This window comes from Grammomys surdaster, unplaced genomic scaffold, assembly GCF_004785775.1.
Source record: "Grammomys surdaster isolate TR1022 unplaced genomic scaffold, NIH_TR_1.0 173, whole genome shotgun sequence".
Taxonomy (NCBI): Eukaryota; Metazoa; Chordata; class Mammalia; order Rodentia; family Muridae; genus Grammomys; species Grammomys surdaster.
In genome coordinates, this window is record NW_021604621.1 from 287,616 (window position 1) to 308,245 (window position 20,630).

At 39.5% G+C, this 20,630-nt stretch overlaps 1 protein-coding gene across 2 annotated transcripts in view; it reads left to right on the plus strand.

Moving 5' to 3' along the window:
* Window positions 1-20,630, plus strand: part of Rnf128 (ring finger protein 128) — a 101,971-nt gene that overhangs the window by 25,261 nt on the left and 56,080 nt on the right. Inside the window, exon 1 of one of the 2 annotated variants that reach the window (XM_028767471.1) lies at window positions 19,464-20,139. The exons of the other annotated variant lie outside the window; for it this stretch is intronic. Coding sequence (XP_028623304.1) covers window positions 19,656-20,139 — 484 coding nt within the window. The 5' untranslated portion in view covers window positions 19,464-19,655. Of the gene's footprint in view, window positions 1-19,463; window positions 20,140-20,630 lie in introns of those variants that run through there. 2 annotated transcript variants of the gene reach the window in all.

Below are 20,630 nucleotides of genomic sequence, written 5' to 3' on the forward strand. Positions count from 1 at the left end.
ATTTCATTATCACAAGGCTTTCTTGTGTAATACTTTTTCTAGCTGTGTACTCTTCTACTTTATAACCCCTCCTTAATGGTGGAAGAAACACCTTTTGTGCTTTCCAACTATGTGTATTTGTTTTCCATTAGTATGTCCTTATAATTTTAAAGGTGTTATAGAAAATGGGCACAGTGACACACATCTATAATCTCAACACTCTAAAGGCTGAGGTAGGAGGATCACTTGTTAAATATCCTGCTTCATAAAAAAGAAGTTGTATAAACAGAATCATAGTATTCAAATTGCCTTTTTGTACTTAGAACAAATATCTGGAGATCCATCCAGATTGCTGTATTTACTTACAACAACATATATTAACAGACCTTTCCTTTTTCATTGCTAAGTGATATTCCATAGTACTATAATTTCCTCTACTGTTTACTTATTGCAATATAACTAAGCTGTTTACAGAATTTGGTATCTGTGCCTAAGAAACTGTGAAAACAGGAAGAAACAAGAGAATACAACAAAGTATGTGAACAAAGTATAGTGTTGTACGCATACGAAAATACAATTTTGTGTATTAACAAAAATGTTAGTAAAACAAGAAATTAAATTTTATGGATGTTTTTAGTAATATTATTCATTTGTCTGAGACAAAGGTCCTACTGATGAGTTATGTTCATTTCATAATAAGTTTTATAAGAAATGCAGACTGACTCCCATACTAGATGTGCCACTTTACACTCCCATACAACAATGTTGCTATGTTCCAGTGTCATGGGGTCCTCACCATTATTTGTTGTTACTATTTTAGCTGTTGTTATTCATTTTGGCCATTTTGCTATATATACAGTGACGTGGATTTCTAAGTATATTTTCTCTGTGTGTATGTGAGTGTATTATGAGAACCATGTGTGCATAGGAGCCCTGTCAGAAAAGGGTGTTGGATACCTTGGACCTGGAGTTATAGACAGTTGTGAGATGTTGTGTGGGTACCAAGAACCAAACCTAGGTCTCCTGAAGGAGCAGCAAGTGCTATTAACCACTGAGCCATCTCCACAGCCCTCACACTGTGGTTTTTTTAATTGCTGTTTTCTTAATGACTAATGATATTAGACAGTTTTCCATGTGCTTATTGGACATCAGTATATCCTTCTGGGTGAAATACCTGTTTAAGAGTAATCTGAAAACGCATTCAAAACAGGGATGAATTCTTTGTAGATAAGGGATTTGAGTTATGTCTGGTGGATAACATGTTTTTACCAAAGAAAGGAATGCTGTTCAACTGGGGTTTCTAGAGTGAGTTGTCTGCAAAGACAGACATTCTAATCTTGACTCTTACCCCAGTGAAAATGTTCCTATGGAAGACTAGGAAAATAGACTCCTAGAACAAGGCTTGGCGTTTGGATACCCTGATGATAAAGATAACCAAGAACACAAGTGAATGCAGCAACTAACTTTGGGCAACAGTTACATGGATTTTTTAAAGTATATTTATTTTATGTGTGTGTGTGTGTGTGTGTGCGCGCGCGCGCGTGTGAGTGTATTATGAGAACATGTGTGCACAGGAGTCCTGTTGGAGGTCAGAAAATAGTGTTAGATACCTTGGAACTGGAGTTATAGACAGTTGTGAGCTGTCTATAACTTCTACAGATACACTTTCTATCGTGTACCTATAGGACAGTGTGATGTTAGTGGGGAGACTTTGTTACATTCAGCTTTGTATCATCCTCAGAAACTACCATAGGACTTTGCAGATATTGAAAGCTTTAAAAATGTCTCGTACTCCTTTAAGACAATAAATAGTGAAGCTGTAATGAAACTGGAATACATCAACATTTTTTGGGATTGTAAACTAAATGGGAGATTATGCTATAGCTATCAACAGATGTAGTTTGTCACCTTGTTTTAAAACTCACCACCATACATTCACTGGCATAGGGAATAAACTCCTTCAGTTCCAGCAGGGTAGTTGGATTGCTTACAGGCAAAACTTAACTTTCTTCAAAAAAGAGCATGCATCAAAACTCTGAAGTGGCTTTCTACTTCCCAATGAATTAAGACCAACTCCTAAACATGTTATTAAAGGTCAACAGAGCGCCTAACATCCCTTTTGCATCTCACTTCCCACTTAGACTTCGCCTGTGCTCTAGCCAAGCTCAAACCCTGACTGTGAAGCTTCTGTTCCTGAAATCCTTTCTCTTCTCTTGTCCTTCGAGACCCTGAAAATAGTCTATCTCTAAGGCCCTCCTCAAATACTGCTTTCTCCACAAAACCTTTCTAAATTCCTGCATCGATATTCAAGTAGGGTTTTGTACTCACGGTACTCATCTCTCTGACCATTCTTTTGTTTAAATGCTATGCCAACTCAAAAAAAAAAGCAACCCACAGACAACTCTCTCAAATGCATTTTGCTAAGTGAAAGAAGTCAGACACACAAAAGACTGAATGGTTCCATTTATATGGCATTCTGGAAAAGACAAAATTATAAGGAAATAGAATAGTGGTTGCCAGTGGTTATGAATAAGGAGGAGGGTTAGACTCTAAGAGCATACCATAAGGGAATTGGAGGAATGGAGAAATTATTTTAGATCTTCATTGTGGTCACCATTAAGTATGTTTATAAAAAGTTATAGGACTGTATGTTTAAGAGAGTATGTTTTATTTTATGCAAACTAAATGTTAACAGAAACAGTGGAAGGCTCATAGGAATTAAACAGCAAACTAGACAAAGTATTCTTTAGTTGCTGCTATCAATTTCTTTGTCTTTTAAATATATTCTGATATACTGAGTAATTCCTGGGGACACATGGCTTTCTTCTCAAAGAACTATCCCTGATGAAGGGAAAGATATATAAGTAAGTAAATGGGGCATAATGTAAGAGGCACAGTGCATGCTACAGATGCAGTAGAAAAACACTTGCCTATAATGCAAGAAGCCGTGGGTTCCATCCACGGTCCTGCAAAACATGATACAGTGAAGTTGTTAAGGATACCATGATCAGCTTAGCCTGAGTAGCTGAAGGCCTGGAATTCAAGTCAATACATTGCTATTTTATTTATCATATAATAAGAGCTAGTGAAATTAGAACTGTCTAACAAAGAATATCTGGCTAGAGCATAAGGGATGATTTGAGAATGGTGGATTTACTTAAAACAGATTAATTATTTAAAATAAGTCCAAGGAAAAAGTATCACTTCTCAAGTCATAGACAACTGACATTAAATGACAAGTTCAGTGAAAGCTGATCATCCTGTTGCATATAGGCTGAAACAAATAGAGGACCCAACATGTTTTTAAATAACAATTTCCCCCTGGTGGACCGAGATAGTGGAGAGACTTTGTTGTGTTCATCATTGTGTCATCCCTGGCGACAGATACAGGAAGTTTCAAAAATATGTATTATTCTTCTAAAATATTTATGTTATTTTATGTATATGTATGTATACCTGGGCATATGTGGGTGCACCACATTCATGCGGGGTCCCATGGAAGCGAGTGGGAAGGGCCTTATGATAGAAGTTACAGCCACTTGTGAGTCACCTCTTAAATTCTGAGCCATCTTTCCCACACCAAAATGTTTATTATTATAATTATTAGAGAATAGTTGGGTTTTCTTTCCCCCCACTGTGTCTCTGTCTGTCTCTCTGTCTCTCTCAGACAGGGTCTCAAGTATCCCATTCTTATCTAAAGCTTGCTATGTAGCAGAGGGTGACCTTCAAATGCTGGAATTGCAGATTCGCACCATCATACCCAGTTGTACTGGGTATGATCCAGCCCAGACAGAGCTTCCTGCAAGGTAAATAAGCACTATATCAACTGAGTAACATCCCCAGCCTCAAATTTCTTTTAGGTTACTGAAACACCAAAATAGAAAATTGTATATCCTGTATACCCACAGGTAATCATTCTGTCGTTTCATACACCAGGGTACACCAGAGAGTGGAAATTAGTTTTTAAAAAGTTTTATGACTAAATGTGTACGGTGACTGCAAAGATTGGGTAGGATTAGACTAACAATGTTTATTTTGAAAAGCCCACTTGTTCTTTGGTTGTTCCATGCTACCTCACAGGCCTTGTAGTGAGAAGATTCTGTTGAAGAGAAAGCTGAATGACCGTAAGTAATATAATTCCACTCTCTAGGATCTTACTCAGAAGCAAGTAGCTATTGCCTGTCTTTAAACTTGAAGTTTTGATACATGCCATGGGTATGGCCTATTAAAAGCACTGATTACAAATTTGCCTGCTTCCTGGAACATGTATGTTGAAAAGTTTTCAATCTGTCTTGAATCCAACCCAATAAAAGGCCTGAAAAGAAAGGAGCAAAGAGTTATGTCCTGAACACCATGAATGGCCCAAACATGTGCTCTTGGCAGCTCTCTAAATACCTCCGTTGTCATCTAAAAAAATAAGATGTTTAATGAACTGATGGGCTCATTGAAGGTAAACTTAAAGTGACACTTCAAACAAAAAGAGCTCCAAGCTTTCGATTTCTGCCCTACCTCCCCACACACACACTATGTAAAGCAAACATTGCTGAGCCACTTGGCTGCCTCTGGTAAGAAGGCTTTCTGTGGCTTCAGAGTTGACAGCATACAGAATATTAAGCAGTGGCTGATTCCTGTGTCTGAAATAGTTTGCTGTAAAGATCTTAAAATATTGTGATCCTATCAGCACTCAAAGGTGCACAGAGAGATAGCGCTTCAAAAAGTATACTTCCCTAATAATTGGAAGATTGTCAGCGTAGGGAAAAGGGATTTTTATGGATGCCAGAGTGAGTGGTGGCTCAGTACATCTGGATATATTTTCTTTTTGATGTTCTTGTTAGTAATTTTTCCCCCAGGAAATGTTGCTATATTGTATACTGCATAATTTGTGGTGAATCAAAACTAAAATAGTTGTGTAGCTATATAATATCCTCTTATTGAAAGTTTGCTTCTCCCTTGCTGGTTACCAACAGAACCATAGCATTTGTTTCATGGGGGGGGAGTGACAGAACTTAATTATTGTGTGACCCACAAGTGGCACACTAGCCAATTGCAGTGGCTCCTCTATGTACTAGCACCTGGTCACTTATTGCCAGATACTTGTTTACTCCAGGTTATTGATCAATTTTGAGCCCTGGGCAGCTGTAGCTAATCCTAATGCATATAGTTGGCAGCTGTGAAGTTGTGACTTTGCCCCTTGCAAATACAGATTCGCCTTTGCCCACATCCATGGAAACTTTAGTGTCTAAAGGGCAAGTCTTGACTTCAGTAGGTGATTGTGATCACACACTGTGTAAACACACACATAAGGATGTTAGTTTTTGAAGTTTGTATTTTCCCCCAAAATGACTTTATTTAAGGTTTTGTTTTCATTTATTTTTAGATTTCTTTAAATATTCATACATGTCTATAAAGTCTTTAGATCAGTATTAACTCTCAATTATATTCTAAACACCTATCTACCTTTCAATTCTTCCCCTATACCCTCACCCTTTCCCTCCCAACATTATGTGCTTGCTGTCTCTCTCTCTCTCTCTCTCTCTCTCTCTCTCTCTCGCTCTCGCTCTCGCTCTCGCTCTCGCTCTCGCTCTCGCTCTCTTTCTCTCTCTCTCTCTAACCACTGACTCCATTTATTGCTGCTTGTGTGTGTATGAGTGTGGGACCATCTACTGGAGCATGCTTCCCTAAGGAGAAATTACTCTTTTACTCCCACCCCATCCTCTGTGATGTTGCTTTAGCCTTAGATGTAGGAGTGTTGTAGATATATCAACTGGGGAGAGAAGCTCCAGTCAGTTGCTCTCTGCATCTTGACCAGTTGTGAAGTTCTCTGTGATGGCTTCTATCTGCTGAAAAAGAAACTTCCTCAATGAAAGGTGTGATGGTTTGTATATGCTCAACCCAGGGGGTGGCACTATTAGGTGTGGCCTTGTTACAGCAGGTGTGGCCCTGTTGAAGTAGGTGTGTCACTGTGGGTATGGGCTTTAATGCCCTAATCCTAGCTGCCTAAAAGGCTATATTCTGCTAGCAGCCTTCAGATGAAGATGTAGAACTCTCAGCTCATCCTGAACCATGACTGCCTGGATGCTGCCTTTTTCTTGCCTTGATGACAATGGACTGAACCTCTGAACCTGTAAGCCAGCCCCAATTAAATATTGTCCTTATAAGAGTTGTCTTGGTCATGATGTCTGTTCACAACAATGAAACCCTAACTAAGACAAAAGTTGAGATCTACACTTATCTGTGAGTTTAAGAATAAGTGTTTATAATGCAATTGGGAACTATACTGATTTAGGAAAGTGGCAGTAGTGGTTCTTTACTACGTTCATGCCTCAATAGACACAAGTAGTTCGGTAGGTTTAAAATAACATGGATTAATTTGCCCCCACTGAGTTAATCTTAAGTGCAATTACATGGTTGTTGGTTACCCCCAAGATGTACATACCACTAATGAACCTTTGGGAATATATTGCCATGCTGGTTATTGATGTAGTTCATAGACTTTACAGCTGGGTAGGACTTTCAATTACTTCTTTCCCTTGGAAACTTGCATAGCAACTTCAGATACTATGAGTACTAGTCCTAGGGGAGAATGTTTCTAGGTCAGTTCCAGCTTCATTCCTCCAAGTCCTGTGTCTGAAATATGTGGGTCTTCAGCAAGGAACTGAAGTTCTAGTATCTTGTAGTAGGACTTGAAGGTCTTACCTACCTTTTTGCTGTAACATAGTATCTTCTGTATAAAATAGGGAGCCACATTCATAAAATCCCAAAAATATGGTCGCCTAAACAAGGCCTTCACAACAATAACACCAGTTGACATACCAATGTAGATAAAGGAAATCTCACAAGGTCTATACCTGGATGAAGATATACAGGCAATAATTAATGGCTACCAAGAGATGGAGAATCAGTCTTACCCAAGGGCAAGCCTCCTTATAGGCTATCCAGTCCCAAGTTGTAATCCTCAAACATATATGCATAGAAGCAACAGTAAATGGAATCAGCAGGTTCTATTTTTGTATAACAACAGCAATAATAGAAGAGGAAGTCATGAAGTAAGGTGAAAATTGGAGATGGAGAAGGATCAGTTATCAATAGCTCCTGTAGTAGGGGGTAGGACTTTATGAGTCCCTCCCTGAATCATGTTGGGGTTTTAGCTGGCATGATCTTGTGCAAGTCTTAAGTATACAGTCCGAGCTACTTTTGAGTTCATGTGTATCGCTGCCCTGTCATTCAACAAATACTGATTTTCTATAGACATCTACCCTCTTTGGCTTTGAAATTTCTCCACCTTCTCTTTCTTGATGATCCTTGAGACGTGAGGGAGCTAATTTATTTTTGGTAAATAATAACTACGTAAATTTATAGAGTACAATGAAATGTTTGTTCAATGCCTATAGATTGTGGAATAATAAAATGATGCTAGTTAGCATACACATCATGTCAGATGCTTATTTTCATTATGAGACATTAAACTCTATAATTTTACCTATTTTGAAATGTGCAATAGACATTCTTATTAGCTATAGTCACAATAGTTTCAAGGTGTGTAATAGATCACTAGAAACTATTCATCCTAACTGAAATTTTGTACTATTGATGAACACCCCCTTTTCCTTGTCCATAGCACTCTAACCCCAGCTTCTGGCAGCTATCATCATCTTCTCTGCTTCTATGACTTTGGCTTTTCAGATTTTGTGTATTAGTCAGCTAACGCAGTAACTGCCCCTTTATGCTGACTTTACTTACCACAATGACTTCTAGGCTTATCTATGTGGTTTTATTTTAAAGGATGGATAGCATTCCATAGTGTACGTGTGTCACATTTTCTTTATCCAAACATCCATTGATAGACATTATAGTTGTTTCCATATTTCAGTTATTGTGGGAGTGCTGTAACAAGCACAGGAATGTAGCCATCTCTTCAACACATATTTCATGTCCTTTGGGTAGATGCCCAGTAGTAAGATTTCTGTATCTTACTGTAGTTCTATTTTTAGTCTTTTGAGGCACTTCCATTCTGTTTTGCATACTGCAGCACTAATTTACATTCCCACCAACAGTGTACATAGGTTCCTAGGTTCCCTTTTCTCAGTAACCTTGCCTACATTCTATTTGTCTTTTACAGTTTTCCTCCTAGTCAGTCTAACAGGTATAAAATGTAGTTCCTCATAGTTTTCATTTGCATTTCATTAATGATTATACATTTTGAGCATTTCCAATATCTCTGTTGATTATTTGCTTTTTTTGAGAAATTTCTGTTCACTTCTATTACAAGTTTTAAGAGAGTAATTTATTTTCTCGTTGAATTCTTTTCATATTTTTAATATTAGCTCCTGATTCAAGTTATGGCTTTCAAATATTTTATTCCACTTTTTATACCAAACAAGCGTTCTCCATGGCTCATCTCCCTGTTTTTTGAGACAGGGTCTCAAATATCCCAGGCTGGCCTCAGACTCACTATGTACCCAAAGGTGATCTTGAACTCCTGAGCTTCTTTTCACAACCTCCAAAAGGCTGTGCTTACAAGTATGTGCCACCCTGCCCAGTTTTATGTGTTGCTGGCCTTGTGTGTGCTTTACTAAACACTGCTTTGATTATTTCAGAGCCTTTGTACTTCCATTCAAATGGTAGAGTTTTTTTCTAGTTCTGTGAAGAATGACATTGGAATTTTTATAAGGGAACCACTTTTGGTATTACAGATATTTTAACTATTAATTCTTTCTATTCTTCAGCTCAGCATCTTTCCATTTATGCTTCTCTCATCCATGCTTTATATCATTTGCTGTAGAGATCTGCTACCTCTGGTTAAAATTCTTCCTATTCTATGTCATTTTGAGGTTATTGTAAGTTCATTATCTTTCTCGATGTCTTTTTAAGAGAGCATCTTATTAATCTGATTGTTTTCCATTGATTTTCTATCCTGTAACCTTACAGAATGTGTTTATCAGTCCCCAAAGTTGTTTCCAGGAGGTTTTATGGTATTCTGTATATAATAGGTTGTCAAAAAAAAAGAGGTCAGGGCAGAAGTTCAAATTAGTCCATAGCTCCCCCATGGCCCCTGGAGGTCACTGCTACCAAAATATTAATAAGGATTCACTTCCTTTCAATAATATCCGATTACTTTTTCTAATTTTCTGAAACCCTGTAAGATAACTCGCATATACGAGTTTTTATAATGCAATAATTTTCTTGAATCAAAGGGGGAAAAGGTTACTCATCACAAAACTTCTTATCACGTTATGAGGCTTGCTTCTTCTTTCGTTACCATTTGGATGGTTCTCATTTCTCTTTCTTGTGTAACGTAAGTGGTCAGGACTTTTGGTACTACGTTGAGCAGAAGTAATGAGGAGGAGCACCCTTGTATTGTTCCTGATCTTAAAGGGCAAGCTTCCAACTTTTCAACCCTCAGTGGGAAGGTAGCTGAGGGCTTGCTATATACTGAGTATTGTTTCTAATAGTCCTACTTTTTTTTTTTTAGAATATTTCTAAAACATCCCAATCTAAAAGTCCCAGTGAGAAAACCCAGGAGCTACTCCCTAAATCTGGATACCAATACTTAAAATCTCTTTTCAAAATCACCAGTTTTTGTAGGAAATAGCAAATACCATTACAAATGAAAAGGAATCTAATTCTGTTTGTGGGTTGTATTACCCAGGCACATTTTAAATTACTTAACTTGTGCCTTTGTGTCTTATTTACTGAGTTAGTACTGGGTCTAAACCATTCACTGAACATCTCTTCTATTATGTGTCTTACACACTAACAAAATCATAAATATCTATTTAGATGTATAGTCATATGCCACATGATGTCCTTTTGGTCAGTGATAGATGATGGTGGTCCCATAAGTTTAAAATGAAACTGAAAACTCACTGTCATCTAATGGATGCATAGCTGAAGATGTAAAAGGAAAAGAAAGTATAAGAGAAGAAAGGAGATTTCCAGGAAAGTTTGGTAAAATGTTTATCACACAGTGTTGCAAGTATCCTATAGCTAGCTCCTTAAAAAGTTTGAAAACATATAAACTCAAATGACTAATAGGCCGTATTTATATATTTAGGAATGTATATGTATCTACATATACATATATGTATGTAAAAACAATTAATGCAAAAAGAGGCCATAAATTTGAAGAGGAGCAAGAAGGGGTATATAGGAGGGTTTGGAGGGAGGAATAATTATAATATCATCTCAAAAATTAAAACAAATTAATTTTAAAAATATAAATGCTCACAAAGTATTATTCTCTTTGAAGGCAATTCTGTGCTTTAAAAAATGAACAAAAGACAGCTTGGACATATTTCTGACACAAAGAGTAGCACACTCAAGAAGATCCTAAGGCAGTTTCTTTAAGACAAATGCCAGAAGACCTTTTTATCACAGTGGATAACAGTCCTGTTCCTGTTACTTCCCTGAAGACTGAACAGGGAAGTGAGAGATAGGGATTTTGATGATCCTGACCTTGTGTAGGCCTAGGATAGTGTAAGCGTTTGTGTCTTTATTGCTAACAAAAATGTTTTAAAGGTAAAAATAATATAATAATAAATAAGTGTAAAAGGCATAAAAAATAAAGATATATAGAAGGAATACCATTATTAATAGTGGTAGTGCATGCATGTCATCTTGGCACTTGGGAGACGGAGTCAGGGAACTGAAGCACATTAGAGAGTAGCCTGGGTTACAACATGAGTCCATGCCAGAAACTCATAACAAGAGCTCCTTTCCAAAAGAAGAAGGAAAGAAAGAAAAGAAAGAAAAAAGATAGACAGACAGGGCTGGAGAAATGGCTCAGAGGTTAAGAGCACTGACTGTTCTTCCAGAGCTCCTGAGTTCAATTCCCAGCAACCACATCCTGGCTCACAACCATCTGTAATGGAATCCAATGCCCTCTTCTGGTGTGTCTGAAAACAGCTACACTGTACTCATAAATATAATAAATAAATCTTTTTTTTAGAAAAGACAGAAAGAAAGAGAGAGAGAGAGAGAGAGAGAGCGAGAGAGGGGGGGGGGGGGGGGGGGGGGGGGGAGGGCGGGAGGAAGGAAGGAAGAAAGGGAGAGAAGGAAGGAACAAAGGGAAGGAGGGAAGGAGAGAGAAATATTGTAAAATTTGTGTTTTGATGATTATTACAAAAAGTTAAAAATATAAACATTTATAAACTAAAAAATGATGAAACAAGCAAAGAACAGCTTATTTATTAAAATACACCAAGTTCATATATATATATATATATATATATATATATATATATATTTGTTACAGAAGAAAAAATAAAAAACAAAATTTCTCTGTCCTCTTAAAAGGCTTCTTTGCTGGTGAATATTTTCCTAAGAACAAATAGTCTTTTATATAAATGATCTCCAAATGCTCATGAACAAAAAGTGTCCAACGTCTGGATACCAACAATACAGTCTCTGACTGCATACTGGAGTTTTTCTGTCCTGAATTTGTGATCTTCTCTCAGAGTCCTTTAATTTCTCAGAACAGAAGCCTCTTTGGGAGAAATAATGGGGGTGGGGGGACAACACTGGTATCAATGTAGTACAAGGCTAATTCACTATTGAAGGAAGAAAAATATTTTTATTAACTTAGTGTTGCCTAAGTATACAGTGTTTATAAATTCTGGTAAGAGACTGGTAAGCTCCAGTCATGATAATTGCTGCATATAGATGTACCATTTAAAAATAGTTTATTCTTTTATCTTTTTTTGTCTCTTGGTGTTTTTGCATGTACAAATGTTTCTGACTGATTCATAACTGGCCTCCATGCTCGGTACAATAGTGTGCTATTCAGGTTTATAGTCTCAGACACTAGGCTGTATCATTGTATCATGTACTGAACGTGTGTAGTGGGCTACTCGGTAGAGGTTTATAAAAGTATATGAGTGACGTCCACAAATGATACTTCCTAATTATGCACTTTTCAGTGAAGCTGAATTTAACTATACTATTGGAATTGTTAAGCAATAATGTAAGTGGCTCAAAATGAATCTGTTCAATTTATCATCAATATCCCCACTTTTTGGTTGAGAAAGAAGAAATAGAACTTCTACTGTCATACAACCAGTCAACTCCAACATTAAAAATAAGGGTGGAGATTGAAATGAGTTTCTATGGCTCTAGACTATAGAGTAGCATATTAGGATCGAATGACTAGACTGAAGATAAGCTTCAAATATATGGTCAGTCTTGTAGGGCACAATTCATTAAAAATTCTTTTCCATTCCTGTTTTATCCAAGTTTTCTTTTTTTTCTTCCATCAATAATACACACACACACACACACACACACACACACACCCCTTCTTGTGGTCACAGATTTAATACCCTTGGAATCTTCAATTCTCTAGAAACTCGAAAAGGAAAGGTAGAAGACCCGATGAGACAATATGAGCTTCCCTCATAACCTCATCCAACAGCACAGTGAAGCGGAAACACCCCACATCTCCACTGCTCCTTTCAGTGCCTTCTCTGCTCAACTATCCTTTTAAGCCATTTCCACTCACCTTGAGCTCTTCTCCACAGTTGAGCAAAGAAATTCTTCAGCAATCTGAGATCCACTGAACTACCTAAATTCACTATATGTAATTTGATCCCCTGGTAGAAGTCAAGCGGATACAATTTAGTCCATATTCTCTGTGATATACTACAACAAAGTATACTTCCTGTGCTAGTTCTCCTCACTGTGTACACCCACTCTAAGCATGTGTCAAAATACACTTTTCTATCCTCGCATGCGAGTGAGCTTGTACAACTGAATATATAGACATTCATAATGATTATGAAGCATTTGATAACTAGACACATCCCCAGTCTTGATTATCTAAGATTTCTGGGGCTGCTCAGCAAGACAGCAGGGGTCACGGGTGAATGTGTTCTTAGCATCTTAAACTCTTACCGGAGATGGCCAAGAAGGATCTGTTCTCTTCACATTGTAATGGTATCATCTCCATGTACGCAGAGTGATAGTGCATTAGGGGGAAAAGAATATAGAACTGGGAACCAAGAAAATTTCCATGAGAATTCTAACTCTACCATATGCTTACTGTGTAACTTTCATCAAGCTACTTCATCATTTTACAACTTAGGTCCTCATCTGAATTATAATGGGAATTTTAATAATAATGTGTATTGTGAAAAACTGGAGATATAATTGATCCTTGTAAAGTGTTTAGTACATAATAGGCTCCCCATAAATAGAAGGCCTTTTCCTGCTTTTATTTTCCAATGTAGTGTCATATAAGATGCAAAGTGAGAAGATGACAAGAGTGTGCTTTTTTGTACAAGGGCATGGGGTCAGATTCCATTTGGTTATTTGGTAAAATCATGGGTGACATCATCAAGCTCCTAGACCTGTGTTGAAGTAATTATTTAAAAACTACTGCTGGTCAAGCCGACTAAGCTGTGGCAGCTCTGCCTAGCTCAGCCACCATGTTCCTTGGCCAGAGGCCACGTGCGCGCCTCAGCTAGAAATGGCCAGCCAGAAACACCAGCCCTGCCACCTACGAGACCCCAGGATGGGAAATGGCTCTGCCAATCTTCCACGCTGTCTCCGCAAGGCTGGGCATTGCCCAGAGCATCCCGCCAAACACGTGGGCTAGGTACAAATGAGATTCTAATGCTTTAGATTATTCAAAGGCTTTATATATGTATATATTTGGTAATTATCAATAACAGTATGCCCATACAAAGAGAGTTGTTTTCCCAATTAGCCAACCTAAATAAAAGTTGTTACCCACGACTGCTCTCCACCTGCGTGGCTCTCCATTGCTCCTACATCTCTCTCTCCCTAGCTCCTCCTCTTCCTTTTCTTCGTCCTCTCCTTACTCCTCCCACCTTAGTTCCTCCTACAGACCTGGACCTGTTTCTTCTTCTGTTAAGATACAGTATATAACCTTTACAGGTAAAAACTATCTGGACCATAGCAAGTTCTCATTTATAGCTATTCATGATGGACACAAGGAGACTGCTCTTTGCTTTAGGCACTGCATACTGAATACGGCTAAGCCCCTCCCTAAAGTTCTATCATTTCTTCTGATGTATAATAACAATGACTATAGACCAGTGCAGGCTAAATTGAGTCATATCTGCATTTGCAAGTGATGATATGTTATCTGCAAACACGAAGTACCGTTACATGTTGCCAATTTGTTTCCCTTTGTTCAGTTGTTCTTTCTACACTCTCACCATTTTTATCTTCCTGCATAAATAGCAGCTGCCGTGCTCTCTCTACAGAGCCTGAACAACTATGTTATCCAGCTGTATACCTACAGTATCACCGACATGGAAGACATTAGTCATTTCAAGCTATGTTTTGTCATTTCTTTAATGGTAAGAGGTCAGATGTGATGCGATGTCTCAATTTTTTGCAGACATATTTTAGGCTGTGCACTATTGTCAATCTCTATGCCTCTGTAGATACTCTGGGTCATAGGAAGTGTAATCTCTCACAGTGTTGCTCCTGAAGGATGCTGCTCTGTTTATCAGTTCATCGTTAGATAGAGCCTACTCAGGGCTGTTTCATTTGCTGGTGTTGATAGAAGCATTTGGCAGGGTTCATCTTTGTGATAGGATTTGAAGAATACAAAAAGGCTGTTGGCTCAGATATTATTCCCTACCTCAATGGTGACTGTGCCTGAAATGCATCTGTGAAACATTCCTTAAACTTTCTTTAGCATAAGAAATGTTTCAGTGTGCATGCCACTCTACGGAAGAATGGTGTGAGTCATTATCAGCTATTAATACTTATAGTCAGAACTGCATTGGAATTCTGCTTCTGTTTAACTATGACTTTAGGCTGGCTGCTAATTTTGAGCCTGTTTCCTGTTTTGTTTAAAAAAAATGGGGATAAAAAATGGAGATATGCATGTAAAACACCTAGTAAGTGTTTAAAGAACAGTCGTTGAGTAACTTAATAACCTTAAAGAGAGTAACACTCTGAGAGAATATTCTTAATATTCATCAACTCAGTTGTCAGGAATCAGGAGAGATCTGGTTCAGGGCCATTCCTGAGAGCAAAGGCCCTAGTTGAACAGGGATATGGCCAAAGATACTATAGAGACACTGAAGACCCAGAATCAGAAGAAAAGAGTGGGGAAGTGGGAGGGAGATAATTGAACTACATTAACAGGAACTTTCTAACAGGAAAAGTGTAGTCTTACTCAGGGTGTGATGCTTTGTGAAGGAGTGTGATCTGGTACTGCAAGTTCTCAAGCAGAAGTGGGTGCTAGCATATCTAGTCAACTCCCTGACAATGGTGATGTGACCGATCAGCAGCAGACTTAACTCTTAGTAGTGGGCAGCTGTTACAGTGTGAAAATATTCTGCAGTAAGACATGCGGATAACGTAGGGACAGCCAGCAAGTTACTCATCATGGAAAGACAGTTGACGCAATCAGGATCGACAATCTGGTTCTCAGCTTTGAAAACTTTGAAATTTAACTGGTAGTATAACCAGAGGCTGGCCTCCTGGGGACTGACTTGGAGTTAACCAAATCCACAGGAGGCCAATATACAAGCCAGAATGCCAATTGATTAATTTATAATGAGAAGTATAACCTCCAAATGGACCTGATACTAGTGTTTGCTGATGAGTACATTATCTCCCTATAGGCATATTTACATGAGAAGCTAAATGATAATAAGAAGGTTGCTTGGTGAGGATGGACTCAGAGCAAGGGGATGATGCTTAATAGTTCACGTCATCAAGCTATGGTAGCCTAATGTCTTCATTTCATAATTGGGCTAGACTGGCCAAAGAGATCTGATGATGTTAGCCTCCTCACTAGTCTTTCTATCACCAGTCTTGCTTTCAAAACAATCTGGATATTTTTTTAACTGAGATTTGTTATATTATTCATCTGTTTCACTGACTTCAATATTAATCCATGACTTAAGAGAGTAGAAAAAATGGTTCAGTGGTTAAGAGCTCTTCCAAAGGACATGAGTTTAATTCCCAGCACTCTTGTGGCAGCCTGTGACCCTGGTTCTAGAGGATCCAATGCCATCTTCTGACCTCCATAAGTATCAGACACTCACATGATACACACACATACATGCAGGCAAAACAAACATACATATGAAAGACAATTTAAAACTGTAAAATTTACAATTTAAACCCATTAATTACAAAAAGCATAAAATATACAGAAAAGTTAAAAAAATAATTTAATATCTCTATGCCCACCATCTAGATGTAACAGTCGTTAATCGTGTTGTCAAATTTGCTTTATGTTTATCCTCATAAGTGATATGTGTATGATTTTGCATGTTTTAAACTCTTTACATTCTACGTACTTGACTAGTTTCATTTTTATTAACTCATCCTTCATAGCATATATCCCAGCCATACCTAACTCCTGACTGTTAGTTTTCTGCTTGTTCTCTGCTATCCTCATATGCCATTACTTGTTACCCTCTTTGCTTAAGTAACACCATGCTTCACTAAATCATACTGCTCATTATTATATATGCTTATTATCTATCTCTCGGACTTTCCTGCTAAACCTTGACTCCACTGAGAAAAAGAATGTTCCCTTTTATGCCTCTGCCTCTTCAGTGCCTTACATTTAGTAAGTGTCCAATAATAAGAAAAGCCAATGACATACTACACGGTTCTACCTGGTTCTATTACACACAGCTCAAATCAAAAAGTCTACAGTGACCTTATCTCTTTCTTGCTTATCAACTGTACACATTTTAAGGCCTCTTCTTGTACTCCCTGCCTGAACACATCTAGTCTGTAGGCTCAACTCCATTCTTCCCTCTGTAGCATCCCTCAAAATAAGTGCTGTTGATTTGGCCTTCAACATGAATCCCCATTCTGCCCACATCTGCTCATATCTACTGCCTATCTACTCCATCTTAACTTCATTTCCCACTTGGAATATCGCCAAAAATCTACCTCAGCTCCCCCATACTACTCTTGTTCCTTCCAATCTATTATCCACAGAAAAGCTATAGTGATTTCTAAATTGCAGATCTGATATTACTCTCTGTTTAAATCCTGATTATATTACTGTTTTGGATAAAGTCCAGATACTTACTAACTTTACTCCCGAAAACGCTAAATGCCTGGCCTCTATATAGCCTTGAATTTATCTCTTATTTTTATTACTTACATTTTGTCATGTTGGGGATGGACCCAGAATCTCATGTGTGTTTAGTCAACTTCTCTACCACTGCACTTCATTCTCAGACCCTTCATTTTCTCCCTATTACCTTCCTTTCATATTCTAGGTTTCAACCATTTTGCACTTAGAAGGCCTGCTGTAATGGCAGGTTTCCAGCACTTCTATGTCAGGTTCCCATGCCTTCTCTTGTGTTGCTCTTTGCCTAGAAAGGCTAATCCTCTTGAGCTCAGCACAGGGAAGTCTTCTCCGCTGTCCACTATTGGCCTGTGCTGTGTAACCTCTATTGTAGAGATGGGACCATATGCATACACTAGTTAGTAATGCAATGATCACTTCTTATCCTTTGAAGTTAATTCATGAGCTATAAAGAATAGTTGATATTTTATTTGACTTACATTTAGTTCACAGTATATAGTACATGTGAGGAAATACTTAAGAAATAATAAATGGAGGAAATGAATAAGCATTTCCCTATATTTATTTTTGTAGATATCTTATAAAATAACTCCTTTCTTTTGATCACATTCTCTTCCAAGAACAATATAGTTGATTTTCATTCAACTAGTATTGTTTAATTGCATTTTGATTGCTCTCCATGAACAGACTCAGATGATTTCTGAAATTATACTAATCTTATAGATGGATGATACTATTCTGGTTTTATTAGGGGGAGTATTTTGCATCTCAAAGGTTAACACCATTGACATGGGGGGATATTTTTCCATACTGGCCCCATACCAGCCCCATACTCGCCCCAAAATGCTCCTAAAGTTCCTTTGAACACTCAAGGTTCGTGTTTCACAGAATATGCACCTGAATTTTAGCTGGTGTTTGATAGATAGTGTTCATTTTCCTCTAGGTTTCTCTGGGGTCCTAAGAGTATCAAGAATAGAATAAACCTATGCTTAATCTTGAGAAATACTATTGAGTAAATGCTGGACCAAGGATTTAGAGATGAGAGTGATTAGGACAGTTGTGTTGGAAATTAGATTGAACCAAAAGAGTAGCTAAGACTGAATTCATAAACAGCATGGTCTTTGGTTATTACTGCAAGGCAACAACATTGATATTGTAGAACTCCTGTGCCCCTGAACTTGTTGAGTAACAATATTTAACATAATTTTCATACTCAGCTTAACAGGATCCTGAATGGTTCACAGGAAGACTTTTAACTATCTGATCAACTCCATTCACTCAATGTTATCATTCTCATTTTACAATTTCTAAACAAATCAAGGCACAGAGAAGTAAATTCGAAAGGGTTAACACTGTTCAGAAGCTGGGCCTGGTAGCACATGTCTTTAACTGTAATCTCAACTAAGCAAGAGGATTGCCCTAAAGTATGCATATGGTACTAATTTACATAGTTAGCTCCAGGCTGGTCAGGACTATATAGGGAGACTCTGTCTAAAAATCAGAATTATAAATAAACTCTAAACTGGCTGTCACCTGGTATATTCATTCAGCTTAGTTTCCTGAACAATTTTTGAGAATCCAGAAAATGTAGTCATTGCTAGTATTGACAGGAATGTATGCTGAACTATGACTAACTTACAAACTAACAGTGACAAGTGCGAATTGTCCAGGTGGGCCGACCTCATTCTTGTTGGTATCAAGAGAAGAAAGGTAATGTAGTTAAGATCATGAATCTTGCTGGAATATCACTTAGGTCAAACCTAATTTGTGGAAGGTGAAAAAAAAGGAGGCTTGGCTTTGAGGTGTGTGATGGTAATTCTGTTGTGGTTATCAAGATTGCTTCAAGAGGCATCTGGTGCAGTGTGTTAGCCTCGGGTGATTGTAGGAAAGACACTCTGACACGTACAGCACTTGCTGAGATCAGGGAAAGAGAAGCATGCTGTTTGGGGCCACTAAGAAAGTAATTAAATAAAGGGAGTAATGAGGACGTGCTTTGCTCGCCCTTTCCTGGGGGAGGGCGGAACAGGAAGCCTCTAACCTCGGCACTAAGCACCTACTCAGAACTCATACTCTTTGGACCTGCGGCTTTTCAGAAGTACTTTTCCAGTCTCCTACCACAAAGCCCAAACTCCCCTTCAGGCAAACGGGAGGGAATTTGTGCCTTTCAAAACCGACTCCAATCCAACTGCGAACTGAAAGCTTGTAAACTGGCGCATTCTCCAGCGTCTCGGGCCGAGCATTCTTCCTAAAAAGGACAAGACACACCTGGCTGGCCAACCTCGAGTCTCTCCTGTAATGTTTTCCCATCCTGTGACCCTTTAAAGAGGCGGATCCCGCAGTGTCCTTTCCTCTCTGCTCGCTAGCTCGCTGGCTCGCTCTCCCAACCACCTCTACCCCCAGCCGGCTGGGCGGAGCTTCGCGCAAACGTCCCAGAGCCAGACGAGGCCGCGGCAGTCGCGAGCGAGCATCCCTAGCGCTTGCTTGCAGGAGCTGCGTCTGCAGTAGCCTGGCCGCTGACGCTGCGTGTCCGCCGGCAGGGCTGCCTGCGACCTCGCTGGCCCCGCGCCCGCTGCTAGCCGCCAGCTCCCCACCTGGTTCGCACCTAGTCCCAGCCCGGGTCTCCCGCCGAGTGCGCGCCATGGGGCCGCCGTCCAGGATCCGGGTCTACTGCCGGGGCGGCTGCGGAGCTGCCCGGCTGCTGGCTTGGTGCTTCCTTCTGGCTCTGAGTCCGCACGCGCCCGGTTCCCGGGGAGCCGAAGCCGTGTGGACCGCGTACCTCAACGTGTCCTGGCGGGTTCCGCACACCGGAGTGAACCGCACGGTGTGGGAGCTGAGCGAGGAGGGCGTGTACGGCCAGGACTCGCCGCTGGAGCCGGTCTCCGGGGTCCTGGTACCGCCCGACGGGCCCGGGGCGCTCAACGCCTGTAACCCGCACACCAATTTCACTGTGCCCACGGTTTGGGGGAGCACGGTGCAAGTATCTTGGTTGGCTCTCATCCAACGCGGCGGAGGCTGCACCTTTGCGGACAAGATCCATCTGGCTTATGAGAAAGGGGCTTCTGGAGCCGTCATCTTTAACTTCCCCGGGACCCGCAATGAGGTCATCCCCATGTCTCACCCGGGTGAGTGCAGCTACTAATTTGCAGCTCTTTAAACCTCTACAGTGACCAGCTTCCCAGGTTTCCCTCCTTGCTTGCCTCTCTCTATCCCTTTGCTTGGAAAGAAAACGGATGCCTCTTTTTGCCCCCACTAAGTAGAGCAGGGTCCTCCTGAGAGTCACCAGGTGTGGGGGTTGGGTGCAAAAGAATTCTTCAGAATTTAATTTGCCCCTGGTGGAAAAGGGTGACACAAACGGGGTTGGGGGGGGGTGTCACAGAGGCTGGTACAGTGGGGGCTTTTGCTTCTTTTCCTGGTGTTTCACAAGAGTGCTTTCCTAACATTAAGGGTGTGGGAGGGTAGACATTGGCTTTTAAACTATGAGGGAGAACATTGCCTGCGAATCCCTTTGCAGTATAAAAACGGATTTTTTTTCCTCTTCTCTCTGGATTTCTCTTCACATTTCCTATGAATCAAGTACAAGATTATGTTACAGTACTCAGTTAACCTCATTGTA